Here is a 21,850-nt window from a genome sequence, read left to right as displayed (position 1 = left end):
GATGCGGATTTGGCATGCAAGCCCGCTTGAAAGTCAGGGAACTGACATACTGTATGACAAATAATGTACATCATATGTCATGAAGACGTTAAACTGCCCTTATTTTTCACAGTGCATCAAGAATGAAAAAAATGCTGTTATTAATGTGCTGTATTGAAGTATATCACAGATCAGTTCACAATCACATTGATTCTGCAGGTTCTGCACCTCCCTTTCACTTGTATCTTTGGATAATTATTCACAAACTGAAACTACTCTTATTTTCAATGCAGCAGTAATTTAAAAAACAAAACTTTTTTATATTTTTTAGGAACAGAAACATGGGATCCATAAACCTATTCAGATATCTCTTTTTTATAAGCTTTTATTGCCTCCAAACTATATCCAAGGTGAGTCCTTTTTCCCCCCAAATTTAAACTAAATTTGTCAGACAATTATATGTAAAATTATTTAAAAATATAAATGTGCCAATTATATTTAGAATCATAAAAAAGTCTTTGGATAGTTTTATCAAATAAGGTAAAAAAAAATATTTTCTGAATTATGACAATCTTTTAAATTGTTAAATAATCATGTTTTGCAATTTTAGGCTCCATCTCCGGTGGCTCAAGGTAAGATATTGAAAATCAAGAAATTCTGAAATTCATTTTTCTAGTATGTAGATTTCAAAAGTAAAATATACGTAAATTATTATGTTTTTGATTTGCGGATAATTTGACTTTTCCTAATACATTGTATTTCATTCCTGTAGGATATGACTGCTCAGATATATGGGAAAGAAATAATGCCGCTACCAGTGGAATATACACGATAAACCCAAGAAATACTACATTTCGTTTTCCGGTCAATAGAATTCTTGCCCTTTTTTAAGGATAGAAAATTAGAGTTTAACTCCTTTTAATATTACGCCTATATCCAATGCTGTCTTTGTGTAAAAGGGGTTGTCCACTACTTGGACTACCCATTCTCAATCTGTTTTGTACTGCTTTATAAAATAATAACACTTATACTGACCTCCAGTGTCAGTGCTGTTCCAGCGGTGCCAGTGCTGTTCCAGCAGTGTCGGAACTCACTCTCCTCTGCCTTCAGATAAATCACTTACACCTGGAGGAAGAAATGAAAAAATGTTGTTATTAATGTGCTGTGTTGAAGTATATCACAGATCAATTCACAATAACACTGATTATGCAGGTTCTGCACCTCTGTCAGGACTTGGAGGACTGATGGGCCCAGGAGGTGGATCCACTGGACCGAGTACGCCACCAGGTGGCAGAGTACACGGCAGCCGGAGCACTGACGTGGCCGGGACGGTTATAACCGGGTCAGCAAGATCACGGAGTTCTATGGGATAATGCAGGAAACAGGCAGAGGTACCCGGTAGCAAAAGACAAACAGTCACAGGAGAGAGCACAAGGGGACCTGAGCATCTAGCTCTAAAGACAAGCTAAAGGACACGTTGATCAGGCAACGCCCCTATGGAAAGGCAAGTCTTATATACCCAGCACAGCCTCATGTCATTTCCTGCTGCAGGTGTGCTGGGCCTATAAGACCAGGAGAGTGGGCGCGGCCCGGTCCTATACAGAATCCTGAGGCCAATACTCAAAGTCAGACTCCTGAGACCAGGAGCATGACTCAGGGGAGCAGGAGCGGGAGCGGCAGCCATGACTGGTGGACACATGGATTGGATCAGTGGGTAAGGAGTGGTGCTGGGACACGGGGAGCGTGACAGTACCCCCCCCTCTAAGCCCCCCCCTCCGAGCACAGAACCCCAGGGGCACCCCGGATCGAGACACCGGATCGGGACCCAACGCAAAGGCGGGGAAGGACCGCTGACCCCGTACCGCCTTCTTAGCTGCACGGCGCGTAGCCGATCTCCCAGCAGTGGCAACGGGGGCAACGGGAAGAGGAGGACCGTCAGAAACAGGACTGGCAGCGAGGACAACCGGCCCGGGCGTCTCGGACCGGACACAGGACAGGGACTCATCCCCGGCAGCCGTTGGCATCAGAGTCTCAATCGTCAGGGACGGTGGAACGACGCTGGAGAGCGCCGTCACTTCCGGTTCTGGTGGCACCACAGGCACAAGTGCCAGGAGCTGTGGTACAGCGCTGGACTGTGTCAGATTCTCCTCTTCTTGAGCCATGATAGGGTCAGGTGACAGGGACCGAGGAACAGGCTGTAGGCAGGTATCATGGCACGAGGGACTCCAGCGAGAGATTGCCCCAGAGCGCCAACTGATGTCAGGGTCATGTAGTCGCAGCCAGGGCAGACCCAGCAGGAGCGCAGGAGTCATTCTCGGGATGACGTAGAACGCAATAGTCTCAGTGTGCTGGGTACCAATACGAAGTCTCACGGGTTCGGTGGTGTACCGGACAGGGTCGTATAATTGTTTTCCGTCCACGGAGGCGAACCAGAGGGGTTTTGCAAGCGGGATGACCGGTATCCGATAACGATCCACGGTAGCTTGTCGGATGAAATTAGCCGCTGCTCCCGAATCAATGTGAGCCTCCGCCGTGAACTGGGTCTTCTCGGTCGTGACCTGGACAGTCTGTGTAACCGGGACTGAAGGAATTCCGGTACCAAGGGTGGCGGTTCCCACCATCCCTTGGGCTTGGGGTCTACCTGGTCTCTCCGGGCAAGAGCGGAGCAGATGAGAACCGCTTCCGCAGTAGAAACACAGGCCCCGGGCGAGTCGCTCTGCGCGGCGTTGCTCGGCTTGGCTCAGCCGGTCTATTTGCATGGGTTCCGGGAACATGTCACAGGAAGGCAGGGGCAAAGGAGCGGTAGGCCTCTGCGGGGACAAGGCGTGACGGGGTGGTAGCTTCTCCCGGAATACCTCTTTGGTTCGCTCCTGGAAACGGAGGTCAATCCGGGTGGCTAAAGATATTAAGGCGTCCAAGGTGCGTGGAACGTCACGGCCAGCAAGCTCGTCTTTGACGCGGCCAGAGAGTCCTTCCCAAAAGGCCGCCGTCAAGGCCTCATTGTTCCAGCCCAGCTCAGAGGCGAGCGTGCGGAACTGGATGGCGTATTGGCCGACGGTCAGGGTCCCTTGGCGTAGCCGGAGGAGCGAAGAGGTCACCGTGGTGGCACGTCCGGGTTCATCGAATGTACCTCGGAAAGCGTGCAGGAATTCCCGGATGTCAGTGGTCACTGGATCCTCATTCTCCCACAGGGGGTTAATCCAGGCTAGAGCTTCGCCTTCCAAGTGTGACATCAGGAACGCCACTTTAGCCTGGTCTGAGACAAACAAATGAGGAAGTAACTTGAAATGCAGGGAGCACTGGTTCAAAAACCCCCGGCAGTTCTTGGGGTCCCCAGCATAGCGAGGCGGAGCAGCGAGGCGAAGTTGCGAGGTTGCGGAGACAGCAGGTTCAGATCCGGACGCCGTTTGCTGCGTGGACCGAGACGAGGCGGCAGTCTGTAATGTGTACAACCGGTGGTCCACAGACGTCAGGAACTTTAGTATGCGGTGTAAGGTGTCACGCTGTTGCACCAGTTCCTGGCGTAGTTCGGCCAGCTCCGATGTTTGTGCTCCAGCGGGATCCATGGCCTGATCAATCTGTCAGGACTTGGAGGACTGATGGGCCCAGGAGGTGGATCCACTGGACCGAGTACGCCACCAGGTGGCAGAGTACACGGCAGCCGGAGCACTGACGTGGCCGGGACGGTTATAACCGGGTCAGCAAGATCACGGAGTTCTATGGGATAATGCAGGAAACAGGCAGAGGTACCCGGTAGCAAAAGACAAACAGTCACAGGAGAGAGCACAAGGGGACCTGAGCATCTAGCTCTAAAGACAAGCTAAAGGACACGTTGATCAGGCAACGCCCCTATGGAAAGGCAAGTCTTATATACCCAGCACAGCCTCATGTCATTTCCTGCTGCAGGTGTGCTGGGCCTATAAGACCAGGAGAGTGGGCGCGGCCCGGTCCTATACAGAATCCTGAGGCCAATACTCAAAGTCAGACTCCTGAGACCAGGAGCATGACTCAGGGGAGCAGGAGCGGGAGCGGCAGCCATGACTGGTGGACACATGGATTGGATCAGTGGGTAAGGAGTGGTGCTGGGACACGGGGAGCGTGACAACCTCCCTATGCCACTCTCTCACTTCCTCCTGATGTATGTGATAAGTCTGAAGGTGGTGAGAGTGAAGCATGCTCATTTGACTCTTCAGCCAAGAAACGTATTCAGGAACCCTCTGTTGGAAACTGTAAGTCCTACAGGTCAGACCCACCACCCAATTCTCTGATTGACAAGTTATTTTAGCACAATGGTGGTTGTCAATGGGACCAAAACATAGAAATGTTATACTAACCGAATTTTCTAAGCAATTTTATGATAGACATCATTTTTAATTTATCATTCTAAGATTTACAATTAATTATATTTATACTTCCCATTAAGGTTTACTGCAAAATGTCTAAAAATGGTGGCTGGACTCTTATACAAAAGCACAACGGAGAAGATGATTTAGACTTTTTTAAAACATGGGCACAGTATGTAAACGGATTTGGAAATCTTCGAGGTAATGGAAGAAAACATTAGCAACTCTATGGGAACACTTAAAAGGCTGGCATTGTAGAGAAACAATTGATTCATCGACTACATTTTTGTAGAATTATTTTGTTATTGTTAGAGATAAGTGGATATTTTAAAAATAGGCAATTTTTTTCTCATAAAGTCAAATGGCATTGAATAAATTCATTGCCAATTGCAATACTGAAAAGCTGCTAGTTGGTTGGAAAAAGGAGAGAGCACACCAAGGGGTTTAAAATTGCCTGCCTTGTTTGAAATATGTGAAGAATAAAAAATATTCAGTCACACTGCTACATCACTTTCCTATATATCACACTGCATGACTATACTGCTACAGAACTTCCCTATATATCACACTGCATAACTATACTGCTACATAACTTCCCTATATATCACACTGCATGACTATACTGCTACAACATTTCTCTATATACCACACTGGGTGACTAAACAGCTCCACTCCTTCTTTATATATCACAGTGGATGGCTAAACAGCTCCAACACTTCCCTGTATATCACACTGAGTGACTATATAGCTACAGCACTTCCCTATATATCACACTGGGTGACTATACCGCTACAGCACTTCCTTATATAACACACTAGGTGACTATATTGCTACACCATTTCCCTATATATCACACTGGGTGACTATACTGCTACAGCATTTCCCTATATATCACACTGGATGACTATACATCTCCAACACTTCACTATACAGTATATGACAATGAGTTACTATACAGCTACAGAACTTCCCTATGTAGCTCACTGGGTGACTATACAGCGCCAACACTTCTCTATATATCCCACTGAGTGACTATACAGCTACAGCCCTTCCTTATGTATCACACTGAGTGACTATACAGCTAAGTACTTCCCTATATATAACACTGAGTTACTATACTGCTACACCACTTCTTTATATATCCCACTACATGACTATACTGCTACAGAACTACCCTATATATCACACTGGATGACTATACAGCTACAGCCTTTCCTTATATATCACACTGAGTGACTATACAGCTAAGTACTTCCCTATATATCACACTGAGTGACTATACAGGTACAGCACTTGTCTATTCATCACACTGGGTGACTATACAGCTACAGCCTTTCCTTATATATCACACTGAGTGACTATACAGCTAAGTACTTCCCTATATATCACACTGAGTGACTATACAGGTACAGCACTTGTCTATTTATCACACTGGGTGACTATACAGCTACAGCCTTTCCTTATATATCACACTGAGTGACTATACTGCTACAGGACTTCCCAATATATCACACTGCATGGCTATACTGCTACAGAACTTCCCCATATATCACACTGGGTGACTATACAGTTTCAAAACTTTACTATATATCACATTGAGTGACTATACAGCTACAGCACTTCCGTATAGATATCACACTGAGTATACAGCTACAGAACGTTCCTATATATCTCACTGAGGGACTATACAGTTGCAGCACTTCCCTATATACAGTACAGACCAAACGTTTGGACACACCTTCCCATTCAAAGAGTTTTCTTTATTTTCATGACTCTAAAAATTGTAGATTTACATTGAAGGCATCAAAACTATGAATTAACACGTGGGATGAAATACTTTACAAAAAAGTGTGAAAAAACTGAAAATATGTCTTATATTCTAGGTTCTTCAAAGTAGCCACCTTTAGCTTTGATTACTGCTTTGCACATTCTTGGCATTCTCTTGATGAGCTTCAAGAGGTAGTCACCGGAAATGGTCCTCCAACAGTCTTGAAGGAGTTCCCAGAGATGCTTAGCACTTGTTGGCCCTTTTGCCTTCACTTTGCGTTCTAGCTCACCCCAAACCATCTCGATTGGGTTTAGGTCTGGTGACTGTGGAGACCAGGTCATCTGGCGTAGCACCCCATCACTCTCCTTCTTAGTCAAATATCCCTTATACAGCCTGGAGGTGTGTTTGGGGTCATTGTCCTGTTGAAAAATAAAGGATGGTCCAATTAAACGCAAACCGGATGGAATAGCACGCTGCTGCAAGATGCTGTGGTAGCCATGCTGGTTCAGTATGCTTTCAATTTTGAATAATTCCCCAACAATGTCACCAGCAAAGCACCCCCACACCATCACACCTCCTCCATGCTTCACAGTGGGAACCAGGCATGAAGAGTCCATCCGTTCATCTTTTCTGCGTCGCACAAAGACACGGTGGTTGGATCCAAAGATCTCAAATTTGCACTCATCAGACCTAAGCACAGATTTCCACTGGTGTAATGTCCATTCCTTGTGTTTTTTAGCCCAAACAAGTCTCTTCTGCTTGTTGCCTGTCCTTAGCAGTGGTTTCCTAGCAGCTTTTTTACCATGAAGGCCTGCTGCACAAAGTATCCTCTTAACAGTTGTTCTAGAGATGTGTCTGCTGCTAGAACTCTGTGTGGCATTGACCTGGTCTCTAATCTGAGCTGCTGTTAACCTGCGATTTCTGAGGCTGGTGACTCGGATAAACTTATCCTCCACAGCAGAGGTGACTCTTGGTCTTCCTTTCCTGGGGCGGTCCTCATGTGAGACAGTTTTTTTGTAGCGTTTGATAGTTTTTGACACTGCACTTGGGGACACTTTCAAAGTTTTACTAATTTTTCGGACTGACTGACCTTCATTTCTTAAAGTAATGATGGCCACTCGTTTTTCTTTACTTAGCTGCTTTTTTCTTGCAATAATACAAATTCTAACAGTCTATTCAGTAGGACTATCAGCTGTGTATCCACCAGACGTCTGCACAACACAACTGATGGTCCCAACTCCATTTATAAGGCAAGAAATACCACTTATTAAACCTGACAGGGCACACCTGTGAAGTGAAACCATTTCCGGTGACTACCTCTTGAAGCTCATCAAGAGAATGCCAAGACTGTGCAAAGCAGTAATCAAAACAAAAGGTGGCTACTTTGAAGAACCTAGAATATAAGACATATTTTCAGTTGTTTCACCTTTTTTGTTAAGTATTTCATTCCACATGTGTTAATTCATATTTTTCATTCCTTCAATGTGAATCTACAATTCTCAGAGTCATGGAAATAAAGAAAACTCTTTGAAAGAGAAGGTGTGTCCAAACTTTTGGTCTGCACTGTATATGTCACACTGGATGGCTATACAGCTACAGAACTTCTCTATAGATCACACTGTGTAACTATATAGCTCGAACAATTACCTATATATCACACTGAATGACTATACAGTTACAGCACTTCCATATATATCACATTCAGTGAATATACAGCTACAGCACTTTCCTATATGTCACACTGAGTGACTTTAGAGCTACAACACTTTTCCATATATCACACTGCATGACTAAACAGTTAAAGCACTTCCCTATATATCACATTGAGTGACTATACAGCTGCAGCAATTCCCTATGTGTCACACTGAGTGACTTTACAGCTATAGCACTTCTTTATATATCACACTACATGACTATACTGCTACAGAACGTCCCTGGGTGACTATACAGCTACAGTCTTTCCTTTTATATCACACTGAGTTACTATTCAGCTACAGCACTTGTCTACATATCACACTGAGTGACTATACTGCTACAGAACTTACCTACAGTACAGACCAAAAGTTTGGACACACCTTGCCATTCAAAGAGTTTTCTTTATTTTCAGGACTCTGAAAACTGTAGATTCACATTGAAGGCATCAAATCTATGAATTAAAATATGTGGAATGAAATACTTAAAAATGTGTGAAACAACTGAAAATATGTCTTATATTCTAGGTTCTTCACAGTAGCCACCTTTTGCTTTGATTACTACTTTGCACACTTTTGGCATTCTCTTGATGAGCTTCAAGAAGTAGTCACCAGAAATGGTTTTCCAACAGTCTTGAAGGAGTTCCCAGAGATGCTTAGCACTTTTTGGCCCTTTTGTCTTCACTCTGGGGTCCTGCTCACCCCAAACATCTCGATTGGGTTCAGGTCTGGTGACTGTGGAGACCAGGTCATCTGGTGTAGGACCCCATCACTCTCCTTCTTAGTCAAATAGCCCTTACACAGCCTGGAGGTGTGTTTGGGGTCATTGTCCTGTTGAAAAATAAATGATGGTCCAACTAAATGCAAACCGGATGGAATAGCACACCGCTGCAAGATGCTGTGGTAGCCATGCTGGTTTTGTATGCCTTCAATTTTGAATAAATCCCCAACAGTGTCACCAGCAAAGCACCCCCACACCATCACACCTCCATGCTTCACAGTGGGAACCAGGCATGTAGAGTCCATCCGTTCACCTTTTCTACAAAGACACGGTGGTTGGGTCCAAAGATCTCAAATTTGGACTCCTCAGACCAAAGCACAGATTCCACTGGTCTAATGTCCATTCCTTGTGTTCTTTAGCCCAAACAAGTCTCTTCTGCTTGTTGCCTGTCCTTAGCAGTGGTTCCCTAGCAGCTATTTTACCATGAAGTCAGCACCGGGATCAACCCCAGCCAAGTAGGAAGTGAGTAAACACCACAATAAGTTACAAATAATTTAACTTTTGTTCTCAATCAATTTCATTTAATTACATATAAACACGAGAGCCACCTGGGGGGCGCAATGCAATCCAGATATAAAAAATACATTTGTGTCTACCATTAAGCACATATGGTTAAATCACCTATACAATAAGGCCAATAGACACTACTGCCACCTAGTGTCCACACCCTTTTTTGAGAAAGCGAGCGGTGAAACGTACGTCAGGGGTGGTGGGACGCGCGGCCACAGATTCTCTATCTAGGAATTCATCTATCCAGGTATTTATCATGTATTTAATATGAACGAGATTTGGGAAACATATTTTCAACATCTATGTTAGATTGTGGTATGGAACTTACAGCCGCCACTGCCTGCATTATAATACTAATAGGTTTAATTGATACAATGGACACTAGGTGGCAGTAGTGTCTATTGGCCTTATTGTATAGGTGATTTAACCATATGTGCGGTTTTGAGGCAATTGATTCTTTCCATATAGCCGAATTTACAAAAATGGTTATGGATTAGATATATTTATATAATCCTTTTCCACTATATACAGTGTATATGTCATTCCCCACTAAATACTGGGTATTAGAATCACTAATCTATATACTTACTGATCTTGAATAGATCATAATATGCAATAATAATCTTTGCTGTAGAAGTTTATTGATATATAGTGATTATTATACATATAGATAGAGTGTTCTACTTAATGGTAGACAGAATTGTATTTTTTATATCTGGATTGCATTGCGCCCCCCAAGTGGCTCTCTGTTGCGTCTGGGTGGTGGATCCTCTGGGCCATGCCCCGGACACCTCCGGTGAGGCAGCGCAGAGCTACCCCAAGACTGGGATAATCCAGCAACCTCACCAAAGGGACCAGGGACACGGTTGCCGAAGCACAGAGCGGAATAAGATCAGAGTCCTTTCCAGAAGCTGGAATGAGGAAGTCCCTGGGGACCTAGAGTTCCGGGTGCCAGGTTAGATGACGGTGCCCAGGTACCGGTGCCGGGTAGAGCCGTTAGATGAGAGCAGAGTCCAACCGGTAGAGGAGGCAGAGGTCACCGGGTGAAGCCGAGGTTAGGAAACGGGTTGAGACTGGAGAAGGTGGTGGAGTCTCAGCTGACAGTCCCCATAGGACCACTCGGACGGGTTGTGATTAGGACCAGGTATAGCTTGGCAGGACAGTCTCCGTAGGACCTCTCGGACAGGTTGTGGACAGGACCAGGTTAGGCTTGGCAGGACTGGTTCTTTGGAAGACACAAGATTAGAAGGAGACACAGGAAGGAGGGACCTGGACTCCTAGCTACAGAACTCACAGAACAGACGCAGCCCTCATGGCAGGAAGCTCCTTATATACTCTAATCCTGACTTAGGCAATATCCTGTTTCAGGAGCACTGGCCCTTTAAGAGAAGGTCAATGAGCACGCGCGCGCCCTAATGCGCTTACGCAATACCCGAGTGCCGGCGGCCAGAGCAGGGAGCGGTGCCGAGGATGCAGGGGAGCTAGACAGGGTGTCCTGGGTCGCAGAGGAGCACCTGGAAAGGGAGACCAGGAGCCTGGAGGGTGCCGAGGAGGACGTGTAGCTGAGGGGAACGGATCGGTGAGTGGGGAACGGCGTCGGGGCCCGGGGAGCGTGACTCTCTCGTGTATATATGTAATTAAATGAAATTGATTGAGAATAAAAATTAAATATATTGAAACTTATTGTGGTGTTTACTCACTTCCTACTTGGCTGGGGTTGATCCCAGTGCTGAGTTTATGGTAATCATGTTCAAATGAAGTGTGCACTTAAATTTGGACTTCTAGCTGATTAACCATTTTACCATGATGGCCTGCTGCACAAAGTCTCCTCTTAATAGTTATTCTAGAGATGAGACGGAGTGTCCAAACTTTTGGTCTGTACTGTATATATCACACTGCATGGCTATACTGCTACAGAACTTTCCCATATATCACACTGGGTGACTATACAGTTTCAAAACTTTGCATTATATCATATTGAGTGACTATACAGTTACACCACTTCCCTATATATCACACTGGAGGGCTATACTGCTACAGATCTTTCCTATAGATCACACTTTGTGACTATACAGCTCAACCACTTCCCTATAGATCACACTGAGTGACTATACAGCTACAGCACTTCCATATATATCACATTGAGTGAATATACAGCTACAGCACTTTCCTATATGTCACACTGAAGGACTATACAGTTACAGCACTTCCATATATATCACATTGAGTGAATATACAGCTACAGCACTTTCCTATATGTCACACTGAAGGACTATACAGCTACAGCACTTCCATATATATCACATTGAGTGAATATACAGCTACAGCACTTTCCTATATGTCACACTGAAGGACTATACAGTTACAGCACTTCCATATATATCACATTGAGTGAATATACAGCTACAGCACTTTCCTATATGTCACACTGAGTGACTTTAGCGCTATAACACTTTTCTATATATCACTCTGAGTGACTATACAGCTACAAAACGTCTCTATATATCACACTGAATGACTATACAGTTATAGCACTTCCCTATATATCACACTGAGTGACTATAGAGCTATAGCACATCCCTGTATATCCCACTGAGTGACTATACAGCTACACCACTTCTCTATATATCACACTACATGGCTATACTACTACAGAACTTCCCTATAGATCACACTGGGTGACTTTACAGCTACAGCACTTGTCTATATATCACACTGAGTGACTATACTGCTACAGCATTTCCCTATGTATCTCATTGAGTGACTATATAGTTACAGCACTTCTCTGTATATCACACTGAGTAAAGGGTACTTTACATGCTGCAACATCGCTAGCGATCTCATTAGCGATGTGAAATTCTAGATAGCAAGTGCGATCTTTCGAGATCGTACATAGGTCATTTTACGCATGTGCGATCTCGAAAGATCGTACTTGCGATCTAGAATTTCACATCGCTAATGAGATCTCTAGCGATGTCGCAGCGTGTAAAGTACCTTTATCTATACAGCTACAGCACTTCCCTATATATATCATACTGAGTGACTATACAGCTCCAACACTTCTCTATATATCACATTGAATGACTATACAGATACAGCACTTCTCTATATATCACACAGAGTGACTATACAGCTACAGCACTTTCCTATATATCACACTGACTATGCAGGTACAACACTTCCCTATATATCACACTGAGTGACTATACAGCTATAGCACTGAGGTCTCCTGGTTCCTTGTCTAGCTTATATGATGTGTGTGCCTGGTGGTGTGGTCAGGTACCTTGCAGGTCGTCTAGCACGCAGACCACACTGATGTAAATGATTTGGACTGTCTAATGTGACACTTGGATGCCTCTCACCTCTCTTAAATGTATAAGGTGGCCATAAAATAACCTAAGGTGTTTGTAGCTGTGCGCAGACTGAACCAGCAGACAGAATTGGCTGAAAATTGGTATGTATGCTATTCAATGCATGATGAAATGGAAGGCATCTTGAAAAATGTTTTATGCTGTACAGTGATCGCGCCTTGCAACTCAGTCTGAAAGATGCCTGTCTCTTTGCCGGATCGTGCACTGTTAGTGCGGTTGTTTTATGAGAATGCCAGGAATGCTACAGCTGCACTGAGAGCCTTTTGTCGTTGAAAGACCTTCACACACACAGTGGTCCAATGGCTGTCAATTCACTGAGACAGATGTTAAACCAGGGTGCGGGCAATGACTGGTAAGCAGAGAGGTTGTGGAGGACATTGCCACTGCCGTCATGGAACAGGGCACGAACAACCCTGCTGGGAACAGCAGAGCATGCAGTTTTTCCAGGCAATTGGGGCTCCCGTACAACACAGTGTGGAAAGTCCTCCGAAAAGTCTTACAGGCATACCCGTACAAAATTAGCTATCATCAACAACTTCTTCCTCGTGACAATGATACTCGCATGACATTTGCATTCATGTTTCTAGCGAGAGTGGAAGTGGATTGCAACTGGCCATGGATTGTTCTGTGGTGCGACTGTACCGCCCCGGGGAGCCGGCTGCCGAGGTGCTCGGATCCGTGCTCGTCGGTGGGTGGCTCGAACTCCTCATGGACCCGGGGGTCATGTCGCTCTGAAGGGATGCTGGCGCTACGTGAGGGGTGGTGTTCGGTGGGGAGGTTCACGGCCGAGGCCGCGGTTGTTTGGGGGTTAAGTTTGTGACGCCAACCACGGGTTGTGGTGAATGTGGACACCACCGCTGCCGTTAACTAGGTTCCCGGGGACGGTGTTATGCAGCCTGGTGTTGACCCCTCCATGGGCAGGGTGTGATGGTCCCGGGGCCCGGTGGTTGTGAGGTACGGGCAGGATGGTGCGGTGCGATGCGCTGCCCGAGGGCACTGTTGTACTCACTATTATAAATACACTGGAGTCTCTGGTAAACCAAAAGGATGGTGGTCGGTGCCCGCAGCCGGCTGCGCTTTGCCCCTTACTCAGGTTGATGGTTCCTGCCTTTCTCCTGCACCTCTGTAGTAGAATGCTGACTTCCTTCGCTTCAGCGACGGGAGTCCGCTCCCCGGCTTTATGTGTGTCGGGGAACCCGTTTGCCCGCAGGCGCTGGCCCGTGGGATCTCTCTGCCTGTGCGGTGGCTTTCTATCCCCCTCGGTGGGCTGTTGCCGTCTTTCGGGTCTTGGGACGGGAAAGGACCTAAGGTCCAGACCTCAATCAGTGAATTTGACGTGGTCCAGTGGCTTCTGGACATCGTTCTGGGTCTGAGTACCCCTCCTGGTGCTCCGGTTTCCAGTTGGTTCCCCGGTTCGGTACCGGCGGGCCACTACCCTGTCCTGGTCCCTTACAGTTCCACCAGCCGTCTTCCCGGCTCCTGCAGGCGGCCACCACCGTCTGCCTGTTGGCCACAGGGTATCCGGGCTCCTACCCAGATCCCTGGCAGACGTTACTCCTCTCTACTTCACTTCACCTCCTCTCCTTTTTACTTCCCTCACGGGGCTCTCCAACAGATCTGCTGTGTTTTTCCCGCCTCAGGCTATCCGAACTCCTTGGAGGGCATGGCCAACAGCCTGGCTCCGCCCCCAGGTGTGAACGTCAAGACCTGAGAGGGGTGACTCAGGGTTTTTAGGTTGGCTGATGATACCTTTTTAGGGGCTGGTGTTTGTGCAGGGGATCTACCTGTGACTACCTGGCTAGTCCAGGGCGTCACACGACAAAGCGCATTTTTATCTAAATGGAACAGTGAATGCACAAAACTGTCGCATATGGTCTACCGAAAATAAAACGGCCGGATGGACGGGTCCCGCAGCCGGCTGCAGTGTTGTTGTGGTCTCCCCGGACGGCTGATGGTGGCTGTCTTTCCCTGCACCTGTTAGAATGTTCTGACTCCTGTGGTTGCCCACCGGTAGTCCGCTCCCTGGCGTATAGGTGCCGTAGGAGCCCGTTTTGCCCACAGGCGCTGGCCCTTGGATCTCTAGCCTGTGGCGGTGGCTGTATATCCTCTCGGTGCGGACGGTTGCCTTCTAATGGGACTTGGTTGTTGGGAAACCCCTGGGGTTCCTGTCACACTCGGATTTGACTATTGTCGGAGGCTCCAAGCCTGGTCGGGGTCCGACGGCCCTGCCTGTGTGCTTAGCTTCACTCCACTCCCCGGTTCGGTACCGGTGGGCCACCTCCCAACCCCGGTCCTACGGCTCTGCAGAGTTCCGCTAACTCCTGCAGACGGCCACCACCGTCTGCCAACCTTGCTGTCAGTGCCTGGGCTCCTACCCAGGCACACGCAGTGTTTCAGCTGTCACCTTCAGCTCCACTCTCCTCAACTCCTAAACTGAACTCTCAACTGACTGCATTTTCCCGCCTCCAGGCCTGTGAACTCCTCGGTGGATGGGGCCAACCGCCTGGCTCCGCCCCACCTGGTGTGGACATCAGACCCTGGAGGGAGGCAACAAGGGTTTTTGGTTGACTATTGTAACTGTCTAGGGTGGGGGGTGTGTATGGTGTTATGTATGTGACTACCTGGCTAGTCCAGGGCGTCACACTCCCCCTTGGTAAAATGCAGACCGTCCGCGGGCTGCCCGTCCATTACCGGTTTTATTTTGTTTTCTGCAAAAGATAAATTAACATATCAACATTCAACATAAGCATGTTTTAGTTCTTCCCTTACGGAAGACACGGTATTTTAACATTTCAAACATTAACATTTTTATTACGGACGGGTTCATTTTCTTCCGCTCTCCCACCCAATTAACCTAAACCTTGATGCTGCCCCTAAGAAATGGGCAGCACCCCTTTACCCCAGTCCTGGTCCAGGTTACCCGAGCGGGAACGGGTACGGTATCTCGCACCCGGCTGTCACTTCAGGGGACCCCACGTCCAGGGGGACCCCTGACCCCCGGAGGATGGCCACCGGTCCCAGTGGTGGCCGGACCCCAGTTTGCTCCGCTGCGGGTCCCTCCTCCAATCTGCCTCTCCGGAGACGGCACGGACGGAAAACGGCCCACAAAACTATTTACAAGCCCACAAGTTCGTGGGTGGCCTGCAAGTTCTCGGCCATGTCCATGAGCAGTTTCTCATGTGGGCGGTAAAACACATAGAGTCCCTCCGGGGACAATTTGCCGGCAATGACCGGAATAATCAGGTGAAACTTCGGATTGATTATTCAACGGAAACACGGTGCTGGGGATCCCAACGGGGACAAAGGCTTTTATTTTCCTCTTCTTTACACAGCAATCCCACGGCACATTTGCTGTTGCTGCCGCTCCCGGTGTGGAGCACCTTCTGCTTGCTCCAGTTCAGGCGGAGTGGGGGATGGGCCCAGACAGAGGCCCTCCGTGCCAGCAATGACCGGTACCTTCGGTAATGAGGGACCCCGCTGTGACGTGGCCTGCTCTGCCTCCTGGCAGCTGCATCCCCGCCGTGCCTCAGCCGAGGCCGGGTGTCTGGGAGCGGTCAGCAGGACTTGCGGTGCTGGCTTCTGTGCGAGGGTCGCCTCCATTGCGGCCGGGCGGGCTGCTGGGGCCGTCGTCATCTCCGTCGCGGCCGGGATGGAAGCCGGGACGGGTGCCAGGGTGGTGACAAAGGTAAGGCCCGGGGGCCCCAGGTATGGGCCCTCTCCCATAGACGCTGCGGGCTCCGCTACCGGTAGCAGGGGTAACAGGTCGGTCGGGGCATTGGCCATGGGCATGGGCAGTGAGGGAGGTAGCATGGTGGACGGCAGCAGGCCGGGCCCCCCAGCCGTAACGACCGATCTCTCAGGGACATAGGGGCGTGGGTCGCTTACCCGTTCCTCTGAGACCACCTCCACTCCGGATGCCCAAACGGTTGCGACCAGACCCTTCATCTCCTTCGCCAGCATGAAGTGGACTTGGGCCTGGAGCTCCTGGCACATCTTGCGACTAGATCCAGGAACGTGTTTTGGCAGAGTCCTGGCATCCCTGCACGCTGCAGCACTAGTTACATGCCGCCGCGGCTGCGACCGCCGCTCCTCCGACTGCTCTGTCGGGCGCAGACATCTTTTTCCCATCCCTCCTTGGTTCTTTTTTAGCACTTCCTCTTTGGGGGCAGGGCTTCGCTTTCGCGCCTTCCCTGCTTGGGGAAGACGCTTGAGCGGGAAATCTTCGCGCCAAAAGATGGCGTAATTTCAAAATTTTCGGCCAGACGCCACCGGTGGGGACTGCAAGGCGCACTTCTACCGGTAGGTAGATTGGTTCTATCCTGTTCTTGACACCAAGTTTTCGCGGGCGGAGGGGACGCGCTCGCCTCGCTCGGGTCCGGGGCTTCTGCTGCTGCTGCTCGGTGGCTCGAGCAGTGGGCCGGACCCAGGGACTCGAGCAGCGCTCCTCACCCGTGCGTGAAAAGGGGTGGTTTGTTTGGGAGATTGTTCGTGACGCCACCCACGGGTCGTGGTGATTATTAGCACCACCGCTGCTCGTGACGGGTATCCCGGGAGAGATGGTAGGGAGCAGCTAGGATGTTGTCCCCTCCGTGGGTAGGGGTTGGTGATCCCGGGGCCCGGTGGTGTAACGGGGAGGCTGGATGGCTGGGGGTGCAGGGTTGCAGGGTCAGCGCGGCGCGGTGCCGGCACTGGTGTACTCACTCAGACAATCAATGACAGAGTCTCTGGTAAACCAAACGGCCGGATGGATGGGTCCCGCAGACGGCTGCAGTGTTGTTGTGCTCTCCCCGGATGGCTGATGGTGGCTGTCTTTCCCTGCACCTGTTAGAATGTTCTGACTCCTGTGGTTGCCCACCGGTAGTCTGCTCCCCGGCGTATAGGTGCCGTAGGAGCCCGTTTTGCCCACAGGCGCTGGCCCTTGGATCTCTAGCCTGTGGCGGTGGCTGTATATCCTCTCGGTGCAGACGGTTGCCTTCTAACGGGACTTGGTTGTTGGGAAACCCCTGGGGTTCCTGTCACACTCGGATTTGACTATTGTCGGCAGCTCCAAGCCTGGTCGGGGTCCGATGGCCCTGCCTGTGTGCTTAGCTTCACTACGCTCCCCGGTTCGGTACCGGTGGGCCACCGCCCAACTCCGGTCCTACGGCTCTGCAGAGTTCCGCTAACTCCTGCAGACGGCCACCACCGTCTGCCAACCTTGCTGTCAGTGCCTGGGTTCCTACCCAGGCACACGCAGTGTTTCAGCTGTCACCTTCAGCTCCACTCTCCTCAACTCCTAAACTGAACTCTCAACTGACTGCCTTTTTCCGCCTCCAGGCCTGTGAACTCCTCGGTGGGTGGGGCCAACTGTCTGGCTCCGCCCCACCTGGTGTGGACATCAGACCCTGGAGGGAGGCAACAAGGGGTTTTGGTTAACTGTTGTAACTGTCTAGGGTGGGGGGGGTGTATGGTGTTATGTATGTGACTACTTGGCTAGTCCAGGGCGTCACACATGACCACTGCATTCGCCCGATCTCAATCCTTGTGATTTTTGGTTGTGGGGACACTTGAAAGACCGTGTTTATAGGGGAAATGTCGACACCCTGGCTGACCTCAAAACTCCATCATTTTGGAAGTGCACAGCATCCCACCAGACATTTTACATGCAAGCGTCGAGCATGTTCTGCATAGGATGAACATGATCACCATGCATGATGGCAGCCATATTGAACAAGTAAGCTAGTAATTTTTTTTTTTAAGATGCCTTCCGTTTCCCCAAGCCTTGAATAGCATACATATTAATTTTCAGCCAATTCTGTCCACTGGTTCAGTCTGCACATGGCTCCAAACACCTTAGGTTATTTTATGGCCACCTTATACTTGCAGTTGTGTGCCATTTATCATCTGGTTCTGCAGGGCATTGTTCATTATGAAGCAGTCATCAGTGTGAGATGTGGCCAAAAGATGTCCAATTCTATGCCTTTCTGTGACTCTTCCAGTCTCTCTGTGTCTCTATACAACCTGCTGATCACATTCTGTGACACTCTAAGCTCAGTGGCCACTTGCGTCTGATAAAATCCTGCTTGAAGCCTCGCAAAGCTGATCAATTGTTGGTTTAGACTTGGTCTCCTGATGTGAAAATGTGAACAGCGTGATGAAAAGGACTGTTTAACATCAATTCTAATTGAATCCCTGAAATGTATTGGGTGCTTCATGGGTCAAACACCTGTTGTGAATTTTGCCATTAAGCTCCTTGTTAGAGAACAAGTTATGCAAAAAAGTCCTGAAACATTGAACAGTTGGACATGTGAATCCAAAAGTTTTGAGAAGGTCACATTAAGTTCACCTGAAAAGTTAGAGGGCATTTTAGGATCATCCTGACATTTCACTCGAAAACCAAACATCCCTAACTTTTTGTGAGTGGTCTATATGTTAGACTATGGAATTCACAGATTATGCAGCTACAGCATTTCCCTATGTATCATACTGAGTAATCTTTGGATTACAGTGGAACCTTGGTTTACGAGTAACTTGTTGTGCTAGTATTTCGCTATATGAGCAAAGCTTGCTGTAAATTTGTAACTCAGTTTACGAGCAAGCTTTGCTGTACGAGCAAATACTCACCGCACACACTTCCGGTTCCGTACTTTTACCGCGTTCTGACCCGCTCTTGACGTCCACACAAAAGCACACAAACATGCACAAACACACACAAACACGCATGCACACATACATATTATGCTCACCTTACTTTCATTTCCATCGCCAGCCTCCTGGTTCTTGTTATCTGCAGGTACATGATGTGTATCGGGTAGAGGAACTTCCGCTGTCAGCTGCTTCACAAAGGCAGCACGCTTAACCAATCAGAGGCAAGCGGCTCATGCCTTTGACGTCAGTGCGCTGGCAGCGGATGCTCCGGCGTTGGTCGCGATGGTTACCCGATACACATCCTGTACCTGCGGACTACAAGAATCAGGAGGCCAGCGATGGAATGGAAGGTAAGGTGAGCATAATGTGTGTGTGTGTGTGTTTGTGTGTGTGTGGAATGGCACAATAGGCGACCAGGATGGGACATTGAACAAGTTGTGGAACGATTTGTCTGAGCTTGCATTATTTCCTATGGGAAATTTTGCCTTGCTAGATGAGTAACTTGGTTTACAAGCACACTCCCAGAACGAATTGTTCTCGTAAACCAAGGTTCCACTGTATTACTCAAAGACGTAAGGGTACTTTACACGCTGCGATATCAGTACCGATATCGCTAGCGAGCATACCCGCCCCCGTCGGTTGTGCATCACGGGCAAATCGCTGCCCGTGGCGCATAACATCGCTAACACCCATCACACGGACTTACCTTCCCTGCGACGTCGCTCTGGCTGGCGACCCGCCTCCTTTTTAAGGGGGCGGTTCGTGCGGCGTCACAGCGACGTCACACGGCAGCCGTCCAATAGCAGAGGAGGGGCGGAGATGAGCGGCCGGAACATGCTGCCCAACTCCTTCCTTCCTCATTGTTGGTGGACGCAGGTAAGGAGATGTTCGTCTTTCTTGCGGTGTCACGCATAGCGATGTGCGCTGCCGCATTAAGGACGAACAACATCGTACCTGCAGCAGCAACGATATTTGGAAAAGGAGCTACGTGTCAACAAACAACGATTTTTCACGTTTTTGCACTCGTTGATCGTCGCTCCTTGGTGTCACACGCTGTGATGTGCGTCACTAACGAGGTGACCCCGACGATATATCGTTAGCGATGTCGCAGCGTGTAAAGCACCCTTAAGACTATCACTCCCATTTTCAATCTACTTGAGCACTGAAAGCAGTGCGCTCTGACGTCTTATCGGCCGAATATTTTATATTGACTGTGATAACTCCCCTTTGCTTTTTCTCTTCTTTTTCCAACTTCTTTTATTTTCCTCTCCACTTAGCATATGAAGGCTGTTTTTTTATACTGAACTAGTTGCATTTTTGAAGGACATCATTCATTTTATGAATGATACCAAGCATGCTTAGTTTTTTCTTACTTCAAAAGGGGGAAAAAAAGGAAATTCGTACAAAAAGATATTTTCCTGTATAGTATTTATTTTCAGTAGTTTTTGGGGGTTTTTGGGCATTGTTGCCAAAAAACACAAATCAGGCTTTTTGATTTACACCACTTACTAATTGGGTTAATTTTATATTTTGATACGTCAGGCTGAATGGAGCTGTCATCTGCTCAGTTCCTGAGCCCGCATTAAAAACGGGGAGCTGGTATGTCTCGGTAAGGAGTTAAAATTATGGCAAATTACTCAACAAATTGACTTTTTTATTGTTTAAGGTGAACACTGGCTTGGACTCAAGCACATTCGTGCCATGACGCACCAGACAGACAGACCCTGCAAACTGCGCATCAGCCTGGGGGACTTTTCTGGGGCTGAAGCCTATGCCGAATACGGATCCTTTACAATTGGAAATGCTAATAATTTCTATAAATTGTCGGCAAAAAATTATTCGGGTACAGCAGGTGAGCGGATTAATCGGTAAAAATTGTGAAAACCATATTTTATAAGGCAAAAAACATTGTCAAGTATGAAGAACATATCCCATATTTTCCATTGTAGGAGATGCTTTCCTTGGATCTGCAAAAATTCCCAGACATAACCAGCATGGCAGCTATTTCAGCACTTGGGATAATTACCACGACAAGTGTAACCAAAGGTGTGGCCTTACTGACATAAAGTTTCAGAGCTGCAGTCAACTATACGAAGCAGGCTGGTGGTTTAACGCCTGCGGATTGGCAAATCTGAATGGCGCTTGGCACGCAGCACCAGAACATCTGTACTGGAGGTCATATGTGTCTTGGCCATCGTGGAGAAATTTAGAGTCCTTGAAATTCAGCGAAATGTATCTGATTCACTCACAGAAGAATTAACACTTAACTCTATAAAGTAATTTGTGTCATTAAAATCTTTTAAAATCAAATATTCTTATTATTTCATTTAAATTTTACATATAAATAAGTCTAAAATATATTATACACCGTGTGCACAATTATTAGGCAAGTGAGTATTTCGACCATATGTCACTGGGGTACCACAATAGAGAGTGGTCTCCTATGTTTCAGATGTCAGAATAACACAAGCACAGTTGGACTGGTTGGATTTGCTTTGATTTCCAGCTCGCTGTGCATATTTTCTTTGGTCCGGTGCTGCAGGGGTTAAGCAGTTCTTTCGGTCTCCTTAGGCTTTCCTTCCTGAGTTACCTCAGCTGCTCTGATTTGTCCACTTCACTCTGCTGTAAGTACTCTTCCTTCAGCTTGGGTTGTTGCCAGTGATAGCTGACTAAACCTTGGTCTTGGTGTGGAGGTGTGAGCTGTGCACAAATGTTGCGGACGGGGGCTGGACCACTGCAAAGGCTGCTCGTATCCGGGTTTGATACTGTGGCTCGAGTGG

At 47.9% G+C, this 21,850-nt stretch overlaps 1 protein-coding gene across 1 annotated transcript; it reads left to right on the top strand.

Annotated features, from left to right (window-relative positions):
* The first annotated feature begins 311 nt into the window (after nt 1-311).
* On the top strand, nt 312-21,367 carry LOC142257860 (fibrinogen-like protein 1). Its single transcript, XM_075330111.1, has 6 exons — nt 312-389; nt 590-611; nt 752-843; nt 4,403-4,523; nt 20,737-20,922; nt 21,020-21,367. Exons 1-6 carry the CDS (start codon nt 321-323, stop codon nt 21,328-21,330), a joined length of 801 nt encoding a protein of 266 aa, XP_075186226.1. The 5' UTR covers nt 312-320; the 3' UTR covers nt 21,331-21,367.
* Nucleotides 21,368-21,850: the final 483 nt, after the last annotated feature.

Source organism: Anomaloglossus baeobatrachus, chromosome 12 (assembly GCF_048569485.1).
Source record: "Anomaloglossus baeobatrachus isolate aAnoBae1 chromosome 12, aAnoBae1.hap1, whole genome shotgun sequence".
Lineage (NCBI taxonomy): Eukaryota > Metazoa > Chordata > Amphibia > Anura > Aromobatidae > Anomaloglossus > Anomaloglossus baeobatrachus.
This window is presented reverse-complemented; position numbering and strand designations above follow the sequence as displayed.